At 50.3% G+C, this 19386-nt stretch overlaps 1 protein-coding gene across 1 annotated transcript in view; it reads left to right on the top strand.

Annotated features, from left to right (window-relative positions):
- WNT10B (wingless-type MMTV integration site family member 10B) overlaps window positions 1-19386 on the top strand; it is a 54048-nt gene that overhangs the window by 15030 nt on the left and 19632 nt on the right. The window contains exons 2-3 of the mRNA XM_015423647.1: window positions 5378-5514; window positions 16325-16587. Of these exons, the coding sequence (XP_015279133.1) occupies window positions 5378-5514; window positions 16325-16587 (400 nt within the window). The remainder of the gene's footprint in view (window positions 1-5377; window positions 5515-16324; window positions 16588-19386) is intronic.

The raw sequence follows: 19386 nt of genomic DNA, 5'->3' as shown, positions 1-19386 counted from the left end.
AGATGAGGTGCACAGGCGAGAGGTGGGCAAACAGAAGAGGCACTCAGCCAGCCGCACAAGCTGTGTGCAAAGAAACTCCCGCCGCCCCAAGCTTCAGGGCTGCCTCATTAAAGGAGTGCGGAGGCCAGACTCGCAAATGAGAAAAAGCAAGCTCAGGGTTTGGCCCCATTATATACTATGGGCCATTGAAGTCAACGGCGAAAACATAAGTTATATTCTGGGGGCTAGAGGGGAGGGGGTTTGAGGGAGTACACAAGACATATTACATATTTATAAATATAAACCCCACCCACGCAGAGACAGGTGAACGGAGGGAAAGGGAAGGAGAACCCCCCCCCCAACACCCACAGCCCCCCATCTCTCTCCCTTTAAGTGTGTGCACCCCATGTTTCATCCGAAGCGCGACCTCCGCAAGCTTGCAGGGAAAAGCCAGCTTCGTTCTTAAAAGGGAAACACAGCTTCTCTTAAAGGGGGAACACTGGCTGCTGGCTACTTTAAGTGCAGGGAACTGCTGTTTCTGGAGATCCGGCGCACAGCGGGGGGGGGGGGGGGGGGGGGAGGAAGCCGACTTACCCTCTTGCTTCTTCCTCGTTCTGGAACAGAATGAGGCTGGAAGCAGAGGGCAACCGGAAGGGGGCGGGGCTTCGCCATGTGACCGCCCCGCCCACCATGCCTCTCTCCCGGAGCGACGTACCGGCGCGCTCCAGCCCGATCCGAGGCCTGTTAACAAGTATGCCTGATGGTATAAACTGAGGTCATGGAAACCAAATCCTCCTTCACCGAATGGCAACTACATCTCTTTAAAGAAATCCAAGGCAGTGAGCAACCCCACATAAATTTCCGAAACAAAGTATTGATTTTATGTCTATATATCCTAGGTATAATATTCATCCTTTTGGGGTATTTTTTGGTATTTTTCATATGTCCGTGTGTGTGTGAACCTGGAAATCATGGTGACCTCTGGTGACTGACCCCTACTGGGGTCAGAGAGGTGGCTGGATAAAGCCTGCCCCTGCCTCCCTACTGCTGGTATTCCAAGGAGGTCTCCCATCCAAGTACTTTCCAGAGTCAACCCTGCTTAGCTTCCAAGATGTGACAAAATCGGGCTTGCCTGGGCTATACAGGTCAGGGCATATAATATTTATCTTGTGTGTTTACTTTGTCTCATGGAGACAAGTTTAAAGTTGCCCATCTGACCAAATCCAAAGATTTGCTTGTTAAAATTTAGCGTAATCATGTGTCCAATGGAAGAAGCAAGAGCTCACCTCCTCTGTCTTGAGGGTCTTCCTATCCACACACTGCCAGGACAGCGTTCTGGTATCACACGGTTCAATTCAAACCACAAGAGTGGTTATTCCAGATGAATTAGCATGGAATACAACTGTGCAACCCTGTGCATACAAAGCAGAAGTCTTGAATCCCTGCCTCTCTCCAGCCTACCTAAGTGTTGTTCCAGTGCTCTCATGACTGGTTCACACATGCAGGAGAATGAGATGCTAAAACAGACTGTACTCTTTCAAACTGTGTGTGGCCAGTTTTAAAGGTTTCTTGTCACAAAAACATCCCATGAAAACAGACTGGAGGGAGAACATTGCTTCCATTCCCTCTCTGTACTTGCTGTGCTGGTTTTCTACCTGCAGAGAGATTTTAGCACAGGGGAGCCTGCCAAACCATGATCCGCTGTCTACAATCTAAAGTGGTGCGACCCATTTGTCCACCTCATTCTATCCCAGGCATGAACCATGTTGCAAAAGGAGGAGGAAAAGTGTAAACCGGCCTGGAAACATCACCCTTATTCCTAATTCTAGATGTGCAGTGGTTGTAGAATGGTGACTTCTTTTTCCCTGGCAGAAGGAAGTGAATTTCCCACCATTGTCTCCATGCTTTTATCTGATGAGTTTCTGCAGGAGGTCCTGCAATTAACAGACATCGAGACCCTTCCAGGGACAAAAGTAAAGCAACAAGTTCAGCCCAAGGTGGCTGACTCTGTGGCTGAGAGGAGGAGGCATTGTAACAAAACCACTCTCTTGATATTTAACATGGGGGGGGGGCTGCTACTCCCCTGGCTTTGGAAACAAGCTTCCGGGTCAAGCTTTGGCAACAGCTGGGCCAGTCACTCTCTCTCTCAGCCTAACCCTACCTCAAATTCTACAGACAAAATGGAGGGAAAGGAAAGCATTGTTTCAATATCTAAATAAACAGATCTGAACATTCCACTGTATGTCTCCCACTGGAGAAAAAAGCTGGTCTCTTTCCCAACCTGATATTCATTTTCTAACCCTCATTTTCCTCCCTGGAATGGAAATAGAGCCGGCGACTAGGCCTGGCGCCCGAGGCCTGGTGGACACCCACCCACGGACCGAGGGATAGCCCGTCCGTCACTCAATCCCACCCTCAGCCTCACCTTCCCCTCTGACTCATACATAATCGTCCCTCACAGCCAAGATAAACGGGTGGGGAAAGGGTAGCTGCCAGGAAGGAACCGCGGCGAGCTCCGCATTGGAGTCGAGCTGCCTCCTGCGCCGTTCGACCTCCCGCTCCGCCCCTGCAAGCCTTAGCTCGGGGAAGGTCCCGGCTCCTGGGGAACGGGCACAGGCAAAGCCCACCAAGCCTGCGGTTCAGTCGACCCCGCCCTGGAAAGTCCCTCTCGTGCCTTTGGTGACGGGACGGGCAGCTCAGCTTCCCCTTCCACTCGAGCTCTACCGGCAGCAGGCAATCGCGTTCCTTGCACTCGAGGAACATAAACCAGCTCGAGGCGCAACTCCCTCCCGCGCAATGCTGTGCAGAGCTGTTACCGTTTGCTATTTCAGGGTGACTTCTTGTCTCGCTAGCCTGAGTCACCTAAAACAGCTAGTTTTGCAGAAACCCCCCCCTTTAAGATGCCTTTTTTAATCTCATTGTTTGGATGTGGGAGTCGCTGGGTTTACGTTCGTGCCTTACGGGGGAATGGAGGTGGGACTAGTCACTGTTGGATTCGTTTCTCATTGCAAACAACCGCCAAGTATGTTTAAAAAGCGTAAAACTGGCCTCTACGGTCCGTGTAGTTGCATTCTTTGTGCAATTATGTACGTTTCGGGTAACTATCTGTGGATCGTAAATGTATACTTTCTTTGCTCCAAAATGTATAAATGCACCAAAGTGGTGCACTGATATTTTGTGCAACACACTATCCATTGTACAACATTACAGCTTCTTGCCATACAGTGTAACCTGAACATGTTTGCTCTTTGCAATGCAATAGTGCAGCCAGATCCTGGACATATTTCAGAGTGTTTGCTTTGAAGTCAACGCATTTCTGAACTCTGCAGAGAAACGGGCTGCTAATTTCCAAACAAGGCCTATGGTTTGACGCCAGTTTGCCTCGCGGTGGGTCATGCAGGTTCTCCTATGATTGTTCATATTGGAAACTGCCTTCCAACAGCAGCACCCAACCCGGTAGAACTCAATGGGGAAGCGGATGGAGTGGGGTATTTTTTCACGTTTAGAAATTAATTCTCGTGCAATCAGTGTTGCCTCTGTTATCCACGCGATGATATCTGATTGATTCATGCAGTTGGAGTATGGTGGTCGAATGAACTGCACCCCCTTCAGATCGGGTGAAGGATCACATTTGGAATGCGCCCCCAACTCGCAAACAGACAACCAGCAGAGAGACATCGCGAGAAGGGGTAGAAACTTTCTGCTTTGATGCTAGTTTTTTATGTGCATGGAGGGTTTCTCCCTTAATGTGAAGCTCGATTCAAAGTTGGAACCCATCACCTATGGTCTGAAATAATGCAGTGCTTCCTACTGCCTCGGCGTTCTGCCACCTCATTCTCTGGCATGTATAACCCCCCAAAAGGTCAGAATCCGAATGCCATCTCCCAGGTTGGTTATTCTGCTTCACTGGAGGAAATGCACCTGCTACGTTCTTGGGGCCTAAGGTGGCCGCGTGCGGATGCGTGCTTCTTCTTTGGCCGGCGCCTAAGTTTGAAGCAGGCGCCCCCTCTCTCCCACTCCGCGGTTGTCGACTGTTCCTCCACCCCCAGCCCGCAGCGAAGAGAGGAGGAGAGGCGAGGATGGCCCAGGCGAGCGTGGGACCGGGACGTCCCGGGCAGGAGGAACTGCAGAGGAGCCTAGGAGAGGGGGAGTGGAGACCTGGAGCCGAGTTTGGCTGAGAGACGGAGCAGATCATTTGGACGGAGAGAGGAGAAAGGCCAGCGAGCGAGGTTCGACGCCGGACGAGGGGAGAGGGGTTAGAAAAGGCAGCGGGGGTTCTATCAAGCAGGCAGGTGGAATGGCCCTCTGGCGGCCCTAAGAGCAGGCGGAGGCTCCGCTTGGAGGGGAACCGAGGCGCTGAATGCTGCCCGTGGGACCCACGGCGGGATAGTGTTCCCGCCCGTGGGTGTGGGCACTGGAACCGCACCCGAACTGAACAGCTGCTTCCCGGCTCCAGCTGCCCCCGGATGGGGAGGGGAAGAACCCCGCCCAGGCGAGGCACGAGCGGCCGTGGAGAGAGGGAGACCGCGCGAGAAGGGGCAGGTAGGCTGGGGAGGGAGGGGGGCGAGAAGAGATGCGCCGGTCAGAGGATGGAGAAGATCGAGGAGGGGGGATCCCTCGCTGCGACGCAGGTTCCCGGGCGGGAAGGAAAGCCTTTTCTGCTTGCAAACCGAGGACTAGCGAAAGGAGTGGATGATCTGCCTGACTGGGACAGAAAAATTGGGCGCTGGGTGTTGGGAAGGGAAACCTAAAGTCCTGTTGGGGGCGGGGGGCTCTGAAGTGGTTTAAGCTGTGGAAAGTGACAGGGATCCAGAGTGTATCTGGAGGGAGGGAGAACAGGATAATGTTGAAGGAGAGCTGGGACTGCTGGGCTGGCCATAGTGCTGGCTATCCTTCTCCCTCCCCACTTGTCACTTACATCTTTCATCGCGCTCGGAAAGGCAGACATTCAACAGGCAATGCCTTACGCAGTTGCTGTATCTCTCTCTCTCTAATGGGGTGTGCTGCACCTCCTAAATTTCTGACCATCATCACTGTGTGAAAGTGGGCCAGGAAAGGAGATGGCACCCCTAGTTTGATGTCCTACTGTGTGTGTGCCTGTGTGGATTCCAGCTGTGGGAAGGGGTTTCGGGTCTAGTGGGAAGAAGAGCTTGGCGGGCTTGCTCAGGGCAGGTGCTTCATAGCTCAGCCTGACCCGTTTTTTTCTCCCAGCCTGCAAAATGTGTGAAGCTTGATGAGGAATTGCATGATAGGAATTGGGTGGACTGTTGAGGGGGAAGCTTCTGTCGGGAGGAAAAGGCTTCTGCTGGGGAAGGGCTATTTACTGGCCTCCCCTGGCTCCCCGCAGGTACATCCTTTCTCCTGTGCCGGAGTCTCTGTCCCTGTGCCTCCCTGGCAGGGACATGAGGAAGGGTGTGCCATCCAGCCCAACCAAGAGCAGCCTGCTACGGACGCCAGCCCAGAGCTCAGCATGGCTCCGAGGAGCCCCCGTGTGAACACTTGTCTCCTTGCTGCCTGCCTGTGTCTTTGGAGAGGGTAAGTGTATGTGTGTGTGGGGGGGGCTAGAATGGAGAAATGAGCCTGCCCAAGGGGGCACAGATCCCCTTTAAATGGGATAGGGTGGGACGGTCCACAAAGGATGGCTTTGTTGTCATTGTGTGGGGATATCGCTGATACTTGCTTTGATGCGGAAGGCTATCACTCTCCCCATTTGACAAGTGTACATGCTTCTCCATGACTGCATAGCCACCCCCACATCGCCAGCAGTGTGTTTGGAACAGCTTGTACAGCTGTAGCCTCTGCCACAGCGAGTTTCCTCCCATCCTTGCTTTCCCACTGGGCTTGTACATGTTTATGAGCATGAGGAAGAGTCCTGAACTTCCAGGAAGGCACTGGGTTGCATTGCAAGGGTTACATCAGGGGATGCCAGGAAACAGGACTCAGATGGAGAAAGGACTCCTGTAGCACATCCTTCAAGTTTACTTTCGATGAATGTATTACCCATTTGCGCACTTTGAAATTCCCTTTTCAGCCTTCCGGTAGGGTGGCTAAAGAGTGGGTTCACTGCACATTTGTGGGTGGAGCAGGGATTGCAAATGATTATGTCTCAAACCCAGGATGGCAGTTACTCCAGTTTAATCCACAGCGAAATGGGTGTGGGTCTTGTGTTTTGATACGCAAGAAGATGCTGGCTGTTGCTAGGGATGATATTTATGCTGGCAAACATACATGTTATAGCAGCCTTGAATCTAATAATTTAGAGGGTGGTCACCCTTTGTTCGTCTTCCGTCTTCTCATACAGCCCCACATTGGGGCTGCACCTGTGCAGGCCAACCACAGACATTTTTTCTAGCTTATAAACTCCAAAGAGGGGGCATCCCACCCCTTTTGGAGCCAGCACATGTGTGGGATTCCCGCACAATGCGTCACATGCTCTGACGGTGAGCACCCCCTTCCCTCAGTTCCATTTTTGCCACCGCGAGGATAGGAAACTTTCTAGTGTGCTCCTTTGATGTTCATCATTTTTGTAGATAAATTAGACTTTTTCTGCTTCCGAGAATTGTTTTTCAGGTCTTTGAGAGTCTATTTCATGGGAGGCAAGCCCCCATCATAAACTGGGTTCTCCCTGCTTGTTCTCTTGTGGCCCCTCATCATGGCATCCAAGGCACTGTTCAAGAAATGTTCCAAATGCGGAACAAAAATGACACACAGCGATGAGCATGAACTCTGCCTCCTGTGCCTAGGAGAGGCCCATAATCTTGGAGCTTGTCCAATTTGCCAGCACTTTACCTGTTGGATAGGGCTTCTAGGTTGAAAGTTGTGCTGTGGGAGAAGGCTTTGTCCTCTTTGGCTCCTTCCAGAGTGATTCTGAGTTTGGGATTGACTTCCTCAGGTCCTCCTTCACCATTTCCAGCTACTGAACCCTGTTCCGGGCCATCATCGGTCCGTTCAGTTCCAGCGGCTCCGACTATCAGGATGACTCTGATCCCTCCAGAAAGGGCCGCTGTGGTCACCCTGGAGGCAGGATTTAGATGTCCATGTTTGCCTTCTGAAGGACCTTCAGCTAAGGTCTGATCTTATCTGGAAACTCCTGTGAAGATGCATAAGAAATCAAAGCACAAGGAGAAGACCGAGTCCACGCCCAAGTTGGCACGTGCCATCCAGTCTAAGTGTCCAGAGCCCAACCAGGACGTTATCCTGGTGACCTCGGATACCCCATTATCTCACCTAGCCTCCTTTGCCAGTTCCTTTTCAGATGCAGATGATGATCAACCTAGCATCCCTGAGGGACAACTGGTGCCATCAGAATTGAGACCTCCTTTGTCTCGGCAACCAGAGGGCCCTCCTCAGCATTCTTACTGGACGTCACCATCCTATTTAAATAGACGGGTGTGACATCACCCTCAAATCTTGGAGGAGCATGACCCGAATACAAGGGGATACATGGAAGCCCACTCCACGATGGTTCTATTCTAATCCTAGGCTTCCCAAGTCCCCCTGGGGGGCGGAGAAAACCCCGCCCCAGAGGCCTGTTCCCCGCCGCCACCGGATTGGGCCCCGGGGGGAACTCCTCCCCGACGTGCACGTCACCCGGAAGTGACACAACCACGCCGGGCATGCTGGGGGTGGGTTTTCCCTCATATGGCCGTGGCCCCACCCCCAGCGTGCCTGGCGTCGTCAAGTCACTTCTGGGTGACGTGCATGCGGTGTGTGCGCGCGCGCAACTGACGCCGGCCGGGAGCCCCCCGCTCCCAGCGAAAAACAACTTGGCAACCCTATCTAATCCCCGTTCCATAAGCCTGAGAAAGAGGTCTCAGCAGCTTCTTGTTGCTGTTCCAAGAGTGCCTCAGAGTTCCAAGAGTGCCTCAGATTGCCTCTCCTGACGATACCGTAGGCAACCCCACTTCAGTATCTCCTAGTGAAGACCTCTGTCTCTGTAGAGAACAGATGCTGAGAATTGCGAAAGCCGTTGATATCGATTTCACTACTTCAGACAACCGTCCAAAAGACAGAATGTTGAGTCGGTTCTACTCTGATACTCCAAGGATAATGGCTTTTCCAATCTTGGAGGGTGTATCCAACCTCATGGTTCCAATCTGGCAGAAACCAGCCTCCATTCAAGACACACCTTGCAAACTCGAGAATTTATATAGCATAAAGCAGGGCCCCTGTGAGTTTCTGTCCATGCACCCACCACCGTCCTCATTGATCACAGAAGACATGCAGGCATGCCAGTGACCCGGCCAGCATTCGTCCCTCGGGGACAGGCACTGTCTGGACACTTTGGGGAGAAAATTTTATGTTTCATCCGCCCTCAATTTCCGAATAGCAAATTATTAAGTAATTATTGGATGCTACCAACTTTTCCTCTGGGAGAGTCTTTCCCAGTACTAAGACAAACTACTCAAGGAATCCAAGTCCCTGGCGAAACTTATTCTATCCGAGATGATTGAGTTCTCAAAACAAGAGATTAATGCAGGCAGGCACGCAGCGGATGTATCAGCTAGATCTATGGCCTCTGCCATAGTTCTCCGGAGACACAATACTGGTCTCCCTCTACAGACTCACTGTAAAGTTAAGGATCTCCCCTTTGAGGGCTCAACTCTCTTTCCACAGTCCACTGATTTCCTTTCCACTATGAAAAATAACTGTCAGTCAGCCAGATCATGTTCTCCTCAGCTCCAACTCACAGACAACGATTCTCTCAAAGGCAGCGGTGGCTTTGCTATCCCCTTCTATAGGGGTCAGAGGCAGCACCACCAGCCCTCGTTCATGTACCCTCAATGTCTGTTTCAGATGCTCCCCCTTTTCAAAATGAAAGAGTACCCTGTGGCCAAGACCCCCTTAACAGAACCCCCAGAGGGACCAAGGCCAACAACTAGCAAAGTTCAGACTATCCATCCTGGTAGTTGAGGTTATTTTCAGTTTCAAGGATAGGCTGGCACAATTTGCAGAGGCTTGGCCCAGATTACTTCAGATAGTTGGGTGTTATCTATCGTTTAGGATGATTAATGGTTAGAGTTATTATCCCAACCCCCTTGCCACCTGGCCTTGACCACCATGGATAGCCCCTACCCAGAACTTAGAGCTCAGCTAGGGGAGCTTCTCAGGAAAGGCGCAGTGGAATGAGTCCCAGGTGGCCTTCACTCCCGGGGTTTCCATTCAAGATCTTTTTTCCCAGTTGATAAGGATGGTGGGCAGTGCACAGGCCCCTACGGAATCTTAAAAAATTAAACAAGTTCTTAAAAATTTCAGAGTGTTTTCACTTTCTTCTGTGATTGAGTGTCTTGCCTTGGGTGTGTGATGTGCGGTTCTTGATTTAAAGGATGCTTATTTTCATATTTCAATCCACCAGTCTCACGGGAAGTTTTTATGGTTCAGACAGGGTTCTCAGGTGTTCCAGTACACTGCTCTCCCATTTGGACTGGCTACAGAGTATTTACCAAGTGTATAGCTGTAGTGGTAGCACACCTGCATACACACGGTTGCTCTATATTCCACTATCTAGATGACTGGCTTATTGTGGCCCATAGTTGTGAACTACTGAGTGACCATGTTCACTGCATCATTTCCACCAGTAATATGTTAGGCCTAATGGTGAATTGGGAAAGGTCTCACCTTGAACACTCTCAGTGAGTGCAGTTTGTTGGTGCCTCTCTCTGTTCCAGTTTAAGCAGAGCCTTTTTGTCTGTAGACAGGGCCAAAAGCATTAAAGCAGTGGTGTTAAGCTGCATTAGAAAAGGTTGACAAGCAGTGGAAGCAATTCAATGGTTACTAGGGCTTATGGCAGGGGTGGCCAAACTGTGGCTCTGGAGCCACATGCGGCTCTTTCACACATATTGTGTGGCTCCCGGTAGGGCGGCTGGAGAAACAAAAGGGAGGCATGCCACCCCAATTGGTCTTCCTTTCCCCAGCCAATTCCCCCCTCCCTGGGTAGGCTTGAGGTGGGGGGAGAAGAGAAAGAAAGCACCTTTAACTTTAAATGAGTTCTCAAAGCCCCCCACCCCCAGCAGGCTTGGAGAAGGTGTTTGTCTCTTTAAATCCCATCTCCAAGCCAAGCCAATTGGTGTGGGGGAGAGGGTTGGAGGACGCATTTAAAGTTAAAGTTGCTTTCTTTCCATCTCTCCTTCCCCCCCATATATTTGCTCTCTCTCCCCCCCCCATCTAAAGTTAAATGTGTTCTCCAAGCCCCACCACACCAGCCAGCTGGTTTGGCTCAGAGAAGGCATTTGTCTCTTTAAATTCCTTCTCCAAGCCAAGTCAGCTGGCGTGGGGGTGTTGGAGAACACATTTAAAGTTAAATTTGCTTTCTTTCCACCTCTCCCTCCCCCCTCCCTCCCCCCTCCCCATTTATTTGCTTTCTTTCCACCTCTCTCTCTTTCTCTTTTCCCCTTCCTTCCTCCCTCCCCATCTATTTGTTCTTTTCACCCTCTTTCTTTCCATCTTTTTCTCTCTCTCTCTCTTTCTCCATTCCTTCCTCCCCCTCCCTCCCCATCTATTTGTTTTCTTTCCACTTTTCTTTCTCTTTTCCTCCCTTTTGACCTGCCTTTCTTTCTTTCTTTCTTCTTGCCCTCCCCCATCAATTTGCTTTCTTTGTTTTTCTCACTCACTCTTTCTTCTTCTTTCTTTCCTTCCACCTCTTTCATTCTTTCTTTCCACCTCTCTCTCTCTCTCTTTCTCTGTCTCTGAGATGAATAAATATCATTGGAGAATTATCAATAACTTTTACCCCTTTTATTTTTATTTTTGGCAGTAACATTTAATGTTAATAAAAAGGAAATCTGCATATTTTTCAATATGTGGTAATTCTGTTAGCAAGATTGCACAAGCAGAATTTGCAGATCTGGTTTATTAAGAAGTATGACCCTAACAAACACTTCCCAAGATGCTATTTTTTGATAGCTAGGGTGGGGGTCAGGTCTCTCCATTGGTGGCTAGATTATGCTAATTTGTTTTCAGGGGTCCAATTTGTTTTCTGGGTTCCTCAGATCACCCTGACCATGGTTGCTTCCTTGTTGGGTTGTAGTGCCCATTGTCAGAGTTTTTCAGTACAGGGCCAATGGCCTTTGATGCAAACAACTCCCCATATTAATGTCCTGGAGCTTCGTGTGGTAAGATTCGCCCTTACCTCCTTTTCAGATATTCTCAAAGACAAGAGGGTGCTGATCCAAACGGACAACACCACAACAGTGTACTATTTCAACAAAGGAGGCACAGGTTCCCGGAGGCTTTGGTTAGAAGCAATAGCATGTGGGAAATAGCTATGAGTTTTGGGATCCTTTCCAGGGCCATCCATATAGCGGGGTCTTCAAATACAGAGGCAGACAACCTGAGCAGGGTCTATCAGACCAACTATGAATGGTCTATCCAGGACAGATATATCAGGGTGATTTTCAACACCTGGGCACACTCTTCTATGCATCCCCCCTCCCTCTCCTGAACAAGGTTATATGGAAAAAGGTAGCCAATCAAATAGATGGTATCCTGGTAGCTCCTTTCTGGCCCTGCCAGATCTGGTTCTCAGAGCTGCTACATCTAGTGGGCAGGGACTACATACCATCCTGGCCCCCCCCCCCCCCCGGCCCAGATCTGCTGATGCATAGCTCATTACTGTATCACGATGTAACACAACTACATGTAACAGTGTGGAGGATCCAACCCCACTGGTGGACCTCCTGATGGCACTTGGTATTTTTGGCCACTGTGTGACAGAGTGTTGGATTGGATGGGCCATTGGCCTGATCCAATATTGGCTTCTCTTATGTTCTTACGACCTTAGGGTGCTCCTTCTCCCAAGGGGGTCTAGATATTTTGCTGCAAGCCTGTAAACCTTCCAACTAGGTATTCTTATGGCAGGAAATGGACTTGATTTGAGTCCTGAACATCTGCAAGAGGGCATGCCTCTTTACCTGCCCGTTGTCATCGGTTTTGGAATACCTGTTGTCCTTAGTACAGGCCGGTTTAGCAGTGTTTTCAGTGAAGACCCATCTGGCAGCTACTGCTGCATTTGATGAGGAAGTGCCAGGGAGGGGACTACTGTTTTTGCTCACAAATTGGCTCAGTGCTTTTTAAAAGGGCTGTCCAATGTCTCCTCCCCTACACCCCATATTGTTCCACAGAGGTCATTACCTGTAGTATTACCTAGTCTGATGAAACCCCCCTTTAAGCTTCTAGTCTCCTGTTCCTTAGCTTTACTCTCCAGGAAGGTAGTGTTTTTGGTGGCTATTACCTCAGCCCGGAGCGTCAGCAAACTGGCAGCTCTTAAAAGTTGATCTGCCTTTTCAAGGTATTCAGAGAGCGGGTTGTATTACACCCGAGTCTAGACTTCCTACCTAAGATACTTTCCAAAGTTCCACCTAGTACAGGAAATTGTCCCACTGGTATTCTTCCCTGCTCCACGTTCAGAGGCAGAGAAAGCCCTACATACCCTTGACATTAGGAGGGCTGTCCTTTGTCATTTAGAAAGAACCAAACCATTTTGTAAGGACAGAGCACTATTTATTTGTTTTTGGGGCCCGAAGAAGGGCAAAGCTGCCTCAGCCCAGTCCGTGTCCAGATGGGTGATGGCTGCCATCCGTTCCTGCTACAAGGCATATGGAGAGCCATGTCCTCTCAATGCAAACGCGCACTCCACTCGAGCTCAGGGGTCATCTGCCCCCTTTCGTTGATGCGTTCCCCTTCTGGACATCTGCAAGGCGACAACCTGGTTGACAGGAGACACATTTGTGAAACATCATGCTCTAGACCGGTGGTTCTCAACCTTCCTAACGCTGCGACCCTTTAATACAGTTCCTCACGTTGTGGTGACCCCCAACCATAAAATTATTTTCATTGCTACTTCACAACTGTAATTTTGCTACTGTTTTCCGATGGTCTTAGGCGACCCCTGTGAAAGGGTCGTTTGACCCCCAAAGGGGTCGCGACCCACAGGTTGAGAACCGCTGCTCTAGATCCTCAGACACAGAAAGAGGCGAATGTGGGCAAAGCTGTTCTGCAAGCTCTGTTCCAGTGAGAGCCTCACCCCACCTCCTTTGGTGAGTAGCTCGCCAATTGTCCCAGTGTGGAGCTGCATGAGGACAGAAGATGAAAACAGAGTTGCACTTACCTGTAACTGTTGTTCATCAACATCTTCTGTGCAGGCACACATTCCCTTGCTCCTGCCCTGCCCTGAGCTCTCACAGGTCTGTTATGCCATGAAAGGGGGCTCGTGGCAGCTTACTGGGAACTGAGGGGAGGGGGCTCCTGCCGTCAGAGCACGTGACATGTTGGGCAGGAATCCCATGCATGCACTGGCTCCGAAAAAAGAAAATGTCTGCAGCCAGTCTGTGCAGGCGCAGTCCCAATGCGTGTCTGCAGAGAAGATGTCGATGAACAACAGTTACAGGTAAGTGCAACTCTATTTTCCTCTTGCCTCCTTATGGGCCTCTCCCTGTCCTCTCATCTTAACTGTAGGAGGGAGCTGGGAGATGCGGCTGCCCTGAATAGTGTCATGGAAACACAGTGCGGCATTTTGTCTCTAAGCTGCAGACATTCTCCCTCATTCATAGTTCTGAGACTAGAAGCAAGAAAATGAGCACCCCCATGTTTTGGAGGTGGCTGTGAGGATCTCTTCCCGCTTTTGTCTTCTGACTTTCAAACCGCATTGGGCTGTATCTCCTGCCAACAGAAGGACCACTTCAGGTTGGAGGAAGGCCCCTTAGGCTGGAGGAGGGTCTAAAGAGGATGTGACCTAATAGCTCTTTCGCTGGCAGGAGAAGAAACCAGTTGTTGGAGGAAGCCTCCTTATAATTTACAGAGTACACATGTGTTGCCCAATTCACAACTGCAGCACTTAAGGGGCTTCAGCCTCTCCCTCCACCATTTTCCTGACCTGAAACAAACTATTTGGCTCATTGGGGAAACCCACAAATATGTGAAGCCTTCAGACTTAGCTTAATGGAGTAGTATGATACATGTCATTAGTTCTTCACATCTAGAAAGAAAAATAAGAGAACCACCCGTTTACCTGCAGGCAGTTTTTATTAACTCTAGGTTTACTTTGTGAGGCTGATGGGTTTGCTGCACCTTCATGGGGCAAACGTTCTGGAGATTTCTTCATGAGCAAACAAGAAATTATGATATTTTACATTTCTGCTTCATCCAGTGTGTATGGTAGTAGAGCGAGCTCTGCTTTAACTGGAGTGGTGTGTTCAGGCTAACATGCCAGTATGTGTACCTAATTTTCTCAGCGATTCTTGCATCACTGGCGTATTAAGTAAAGTGAGTGGGAGCTTAACACATTCCCAGGGTGGCATGGAGGCTACAGCCAAGCCATATTTACGGTGACCATGAGAGTTCTCTGAGGAAGTAAACATTTGCCTACAAAGGACCACTACAGGCCACAATAGGAGCCAGTAAGTGGTGTAATGGTTAGAGTGTAGGTGTTGGGAGATTCAAAGCCCCATGCTGATATGAGGGTCACTGGGTGACTTTGGGCCAGTTAGCCTGACTTCATAGGGTTGTCGCAAGCATAAAATGGGGAAGGATGTCACCCTAAGCTCCTTGGAGGAACAATGGGATAAAAATGTACCAGATGTACAGTAAGGTAGCCAGTCTTTACAGTGCATCTCCTGTCTATATGTTTTTACCCCTTCTTCCTCTAAGGAGCTCCAAGTGGCACCCACAGATCTCTCTTCCACCATTCTGCATTCACAACAACTCTGTGAGGGGAAGTTAGGTTGAGAGACAGTGTCTGTCTCGAGGTCACTTTGTTAGTTTGATGGCTGAATTGGGATTTGAACCAGGGTGTCCTCAGTCCTAACTACTGCACCTCACTGGGAATCAGTTTACCTTGCCTTCTAGCTGATGTAAACAGAGAAGTGATTCTCATCGTATATGAGCAAAATGGCTGAAAGAGCATTCCTCACCTCACATCCTGCTTCCATGTTTCTGATCTGAGGGTAATAAAGCTTTTTGTGCCCACTTTTCCAGGAGCTATTTGGTCATGAGAAAGGGCCTTGAAAGTTCTTGCATGAGTTTTTTGAGGGACAATGCTTGTTTGCATGGGATAGTATACCAAGTGGTAGCAGGGGGGTGGTAATGATAAGAAGAATTCCACACACACACCCGTGCCATTTGAGAGCATCTGCTAGTTCTGAGGATATCCCATCTCTGTTGGGTGGTTGCTGTGGTGCCCCCTTCTCCTCAGGATACTTGGCTGTGTTTCCCTTTTCCCTCATCAGCATGTCTCCGTCTGCCACTGCCAGGGTTATTCCTCCTCCTCCTCCTCCTGTTGCCACAGAGACACCCTCCTTTAGATCTGGGAGGGGCCCTTCTTTTGTTAGATGAACGCCCCCATCCCAACACCTCCCTCTTTGGGTGCTGAGCCGCAGGGCGATGCTTTTGATCTTCCACCTTGCTTTCGTCTGGTGCCAGTGGGGGTGCAGGCAGGGAATTTCCCCCTGGAAACTCACCCACCCAGGTGCAGAGATCTCCCTGGGGGGAGGGGGAGCCAGGATGAATGGCCACAAGGTCTTTGCACACCACACAGTTAAATGTACTGGCCCCGGCTCTGTGGAGCAAGTGAGGCTTAAAATAACTCAGGACTCCTGTTTCCTGGGGTTAATGTGTGCACGCACATACCCCCCCCCCCCCAAGAATGGAATGACACTGAGAGGTTTCAGTCATGGACTAGGAGGGAGGACTTGAAAACCCAGGAGTCCTAGCTCCTAGTCCATTAGGAGCTAGGATGATTATCTCTCTAGTCCTGGAAAAAAGAGAGATCCTTAAAGGGCTGGAAAGGAGGAGGGGAAAAATAGGAGACCAATTCAGTTTCATTCCCAGTTCTAGGACAGACATGGGGCTAAATGACAAGGCAAAGAGTGCAGCAAATCTCATGAGGTCATTTTGGTTCAAGTTTGCATTCTTCTGTATACAAAGGAAGCCAAAAAAAAAGTACTGGCAGGACAGGATTTAGCAGATTCGAAGTGTTAGGTACGTACGAAGGGAGTGTTGCCTCAAAATATCTGGTCTCTGCCAACCAGCCCTTCTCCAAAATCTTCTGACCCTGCATTTGGGCAAAGGGGACACAGACCATCCCTTTGCATTTCCCATCTTTTGGTCGGGCTCCTCGATGAGTAATTCATTCTGGCCTTGGCCAGTCTGCGTTGATTTTCTATAGCTGGGAGTGTTGTACTCTCTGCTTTAATGGGTACTTATCCTTTAATGCAGGAGTCAAAGTCTAGGAGCTTGTTCTTGTTCTCTCTGTAGCCCTGGTAAGCCACTTCCCAGCTCTGCCATTTCCCCTTCCTGCCTGCTTGCTCCCTTTATAGTCAACCTGCCACTTTCCTTCTCTCTCCTTGAACAGGACTCTGGGCCATGATTTCCTAGGGCCGAAGGTGCTGGCGGAACCTGCTCTGACTCCCAACACGGTGTGCATGACCCTTCCCTGGCTGAGCCGGCGCCAGCTTGGACTGTGTGCCCGCAGCCCGGAAGCGATGTCCTCCGCTCTGCAGGGCATCCACCTCGCCATCCATGAGTGCCACCACCAGCTGCAAGAGAGGCGTTGGGATTGCTCAGACCTGAGCGGCAGTGGCACTGTGCTTCTCAGTAGTGCCATTCTTAAGAGAGGTGAGGAGGTTTTTGGAGCATGTGCTGGCCCTGAGGCCGACACCATCCTTGTTCTTAAGTGGGGTCTGTTGGCAACAAAATCAGAACTTGCTTGCGTCCCCTGACCCCTCCTACCCTTCCCTACCCTTCTGTCTTTCCTCCCCACCCATATCAGTTTAGAAAGTAGGCTCCTTGGGGCAGGAACTCGTCCTTTCCTTATGTAGGAGAATCAGTGTGGTGTAGCGGTTAGAGAGTTGGATGAGGACCTAAGAGACCCAGGTCCAAATCCCCACTCTTATATGAAGGCTCACTGGGTGACCTGTAGGGTTGCCAGGTCTGGGTTGGGAAATTCCTGGAGACTTTGGGGGGTGGAGCCAGGAGGGGGCGGGGTTTGGGGAGGGGAGGGGCCTCAGCATAGTACAATGCCATAGAGTCCACCCTTCCAAGCAGCCATTTTCTACAGGGGAGCCGATCTCTGTCAGCTGGGGATCAGTTATAAAAGCGGGAGATCTCCAGGCCCCACCTGGAGGCTGGCAACCCTAGTGACCTGGGGCCTGTCACTCTCTTTCAGCCTTACCTACCTCAGAGAGTTGTTGTCGTGAGGAGGGAGGGAAGAACAAAGGTGTAATCACTTTTGAGTCTCCAGTGGGCAGAGAAGTAGGGTAGCGATATGTAAATAAGCCTTTGAAGGGCACGTGTGCTCATGGTGTTGCATATATAAGTATCTTGCAATATCCAGGCAGCATCTCTCAACACAAGTTTGTTGCAGATCAGCATGAATTTAGAAGAGGCTGAAACAAGACTGGCTGGCGAGAGCACAGTGCAGCCCTCTTGCAAGGGGTGACTCTTCTGCTGAAGGTCGTCAAGGGAAGGAGTGTTTCTTTCCTTGTGCTGCTCATGCTCTTTTTTCCAAAGAGGAGGCAGAGCTGAAAGGAATTGGTGGAAAGATCCTCAGGTCAATTGTCCTGATTCACATTTGCTTTTTTTTAAAAATCGAAAGGGTGTTGTTCTAATCTGACCCTCCCTCCCCCCCTGCAAAATTCTCAGTGATAGATGCCATTGCATGCCAAGGCTGTAGGAAAACCGGGATGCAAAGCACTGCAGTGGGACAGCATTAAAATCAAATTTTAAAGGGGGGGATGGAAGGGCAAAGCACAGGAGCCCTTTTCCAGGGCTTGACAAGTTACAGGACTAGGCAGGATGGTTGCCAAAAGGCCCAAGGAGCTACTACGCTAATTGCCCAATTCTGTGCCAGGATGCATTAAGTGCCATCCTAAGCAGAGTTACACCCTTCTAAATCCATTGAAGTCGGTGGGTTTAGAAGAGTGTAACTCTGCTTAGGATGGCAGAGTTAATGTGCCGTGAAATAACTGATGGTGAGATGAGCAGAAAAAACAACAACAAGATCCCTGTGAATTAAAAAGTGCTGACCCACGGAGGAGGCTGCCTGCTGGATCTCTGCTGGATCTTCCCTTCTTCGTTAAGTTTGTGCTGTGGTTGGGCAATTCTGTTGGGTCTCTGAGTTGCATGCTGCTGGATCTTTCCGTCACTCCAGATCCAGAGAGGCAGCACAATTGTCCACCCTTAGAGGAGGATGCTGTTGCGTCTCTCCACAAGTCACTGTTCTAGGTTTCATTTAGGAGGCTTGTAAGATCAGTGATTTATGGAGAAAGCACACCTGGTGGGCTCCTCAGAGGGTGGATACTTTTGGCCTTCAGAAGCCTTTTGTGACGGAACTCATCTCTTCCTCTTGGCATGCTGGCTGCTTGTTCAGATTGCACTACTGTGCTTGGGCTTGGGAGTCAGCCTGCAATTTTAATTCAGAGGGAAAAGGGTGCCTCTGCATCCAGAAGTCCCCATGTCCTCATTTCAGGAGGACTAGGTGCAACCATAGTTGCTCGCAGATGCTACCCAAAAGCAAAAAGCCAGGACTTTGGGCTTCTGTTTCCAGCATTGGGAGGGCAATGAGGATTCCACAGATTTAGTCTGGCTTTGTTTGACACTGCTGTTCCTACTACCAGCGCACCCCCCATCCCCCACCCTTTCCCTGGGTTTGGCATCAGGGGTCCATACAGAGCTGGGTTCCTGCAGAATCTGCATTCCCCCCAACTGGAGAGTCTGGGACAAGCCCCAGTGGGACAGGTGCCCGGATGCAGTGTAGGAAGCAGCATGCAAGAGACTCCTGCTCTGCTGCTGCCTCCCAGGCTTCCCTCCCCACCAAGCCAGAGGTCCCAACAGCACTGCAGCCACTCTTCCTTGCTCCCTTTAGACTTGCCTAGGAATGCAAAGATGCCACCCTTTGCGCCCCCCCCAGCATAGCTACAATCGGGAGAGGGAAAGGCAGCTGAGGCACTGGGGAGTGGGGAAAACAGAGCCACATTCAGGGAGTGGAAGTGTGAGCGTAATGGGAGAGAGGAGAGAGGAGAGTAGTCATGGATAGCCCAGTGCCCAAGAGTACAGCTGGCCTTACCCTTCTCTAACCCAATTTTTGGTTAAGCTATCTGCTGTGAATTCTTCTCTTTTGGGGGCTTTTTTTGGTGTGTGTGTGTGTGTGAGAGAGAATGTGCATCTGGAAGTCATGGCGACCTCTGGTGACTGACCCCTACTGGGGGCCTGGAGGATATTCAGAGAGGTGGCTGAATAAAGCCTGCCCCCCCCTCCCGCCTCTGGTATTCCAAGGAGGTCTCCCATCCAAGTACTTGCCAGAGTCGATGCTGCTTAGCTTCCGGGATCTGACAAGCTCAGTCTTGCCTGGGCTATTCAGGTCAGGGCTTAAATTCTTCTTTCCATGGGTATTTGGGCCCAGCCAAGTCAGGATGA

Source organism: Gekko japonicus, unplaced genomic scaffold, assembly GCF_001447785.1.
Source record: "Gekko japonicus isolate JY-2015 unplaced genomic scaffold, Gekko_japonicus_V1.1 scaffold33, whole genome shotgun sequence".
NCBI lineage: Eukaryota > Metazoa > Chordata > Lepidosauria > Squamata > Gekkonidae > Gekko > Gekko japonicus.
This window is presented reverse-complemented; position numbering and strand designations above follow the sequence as displayed.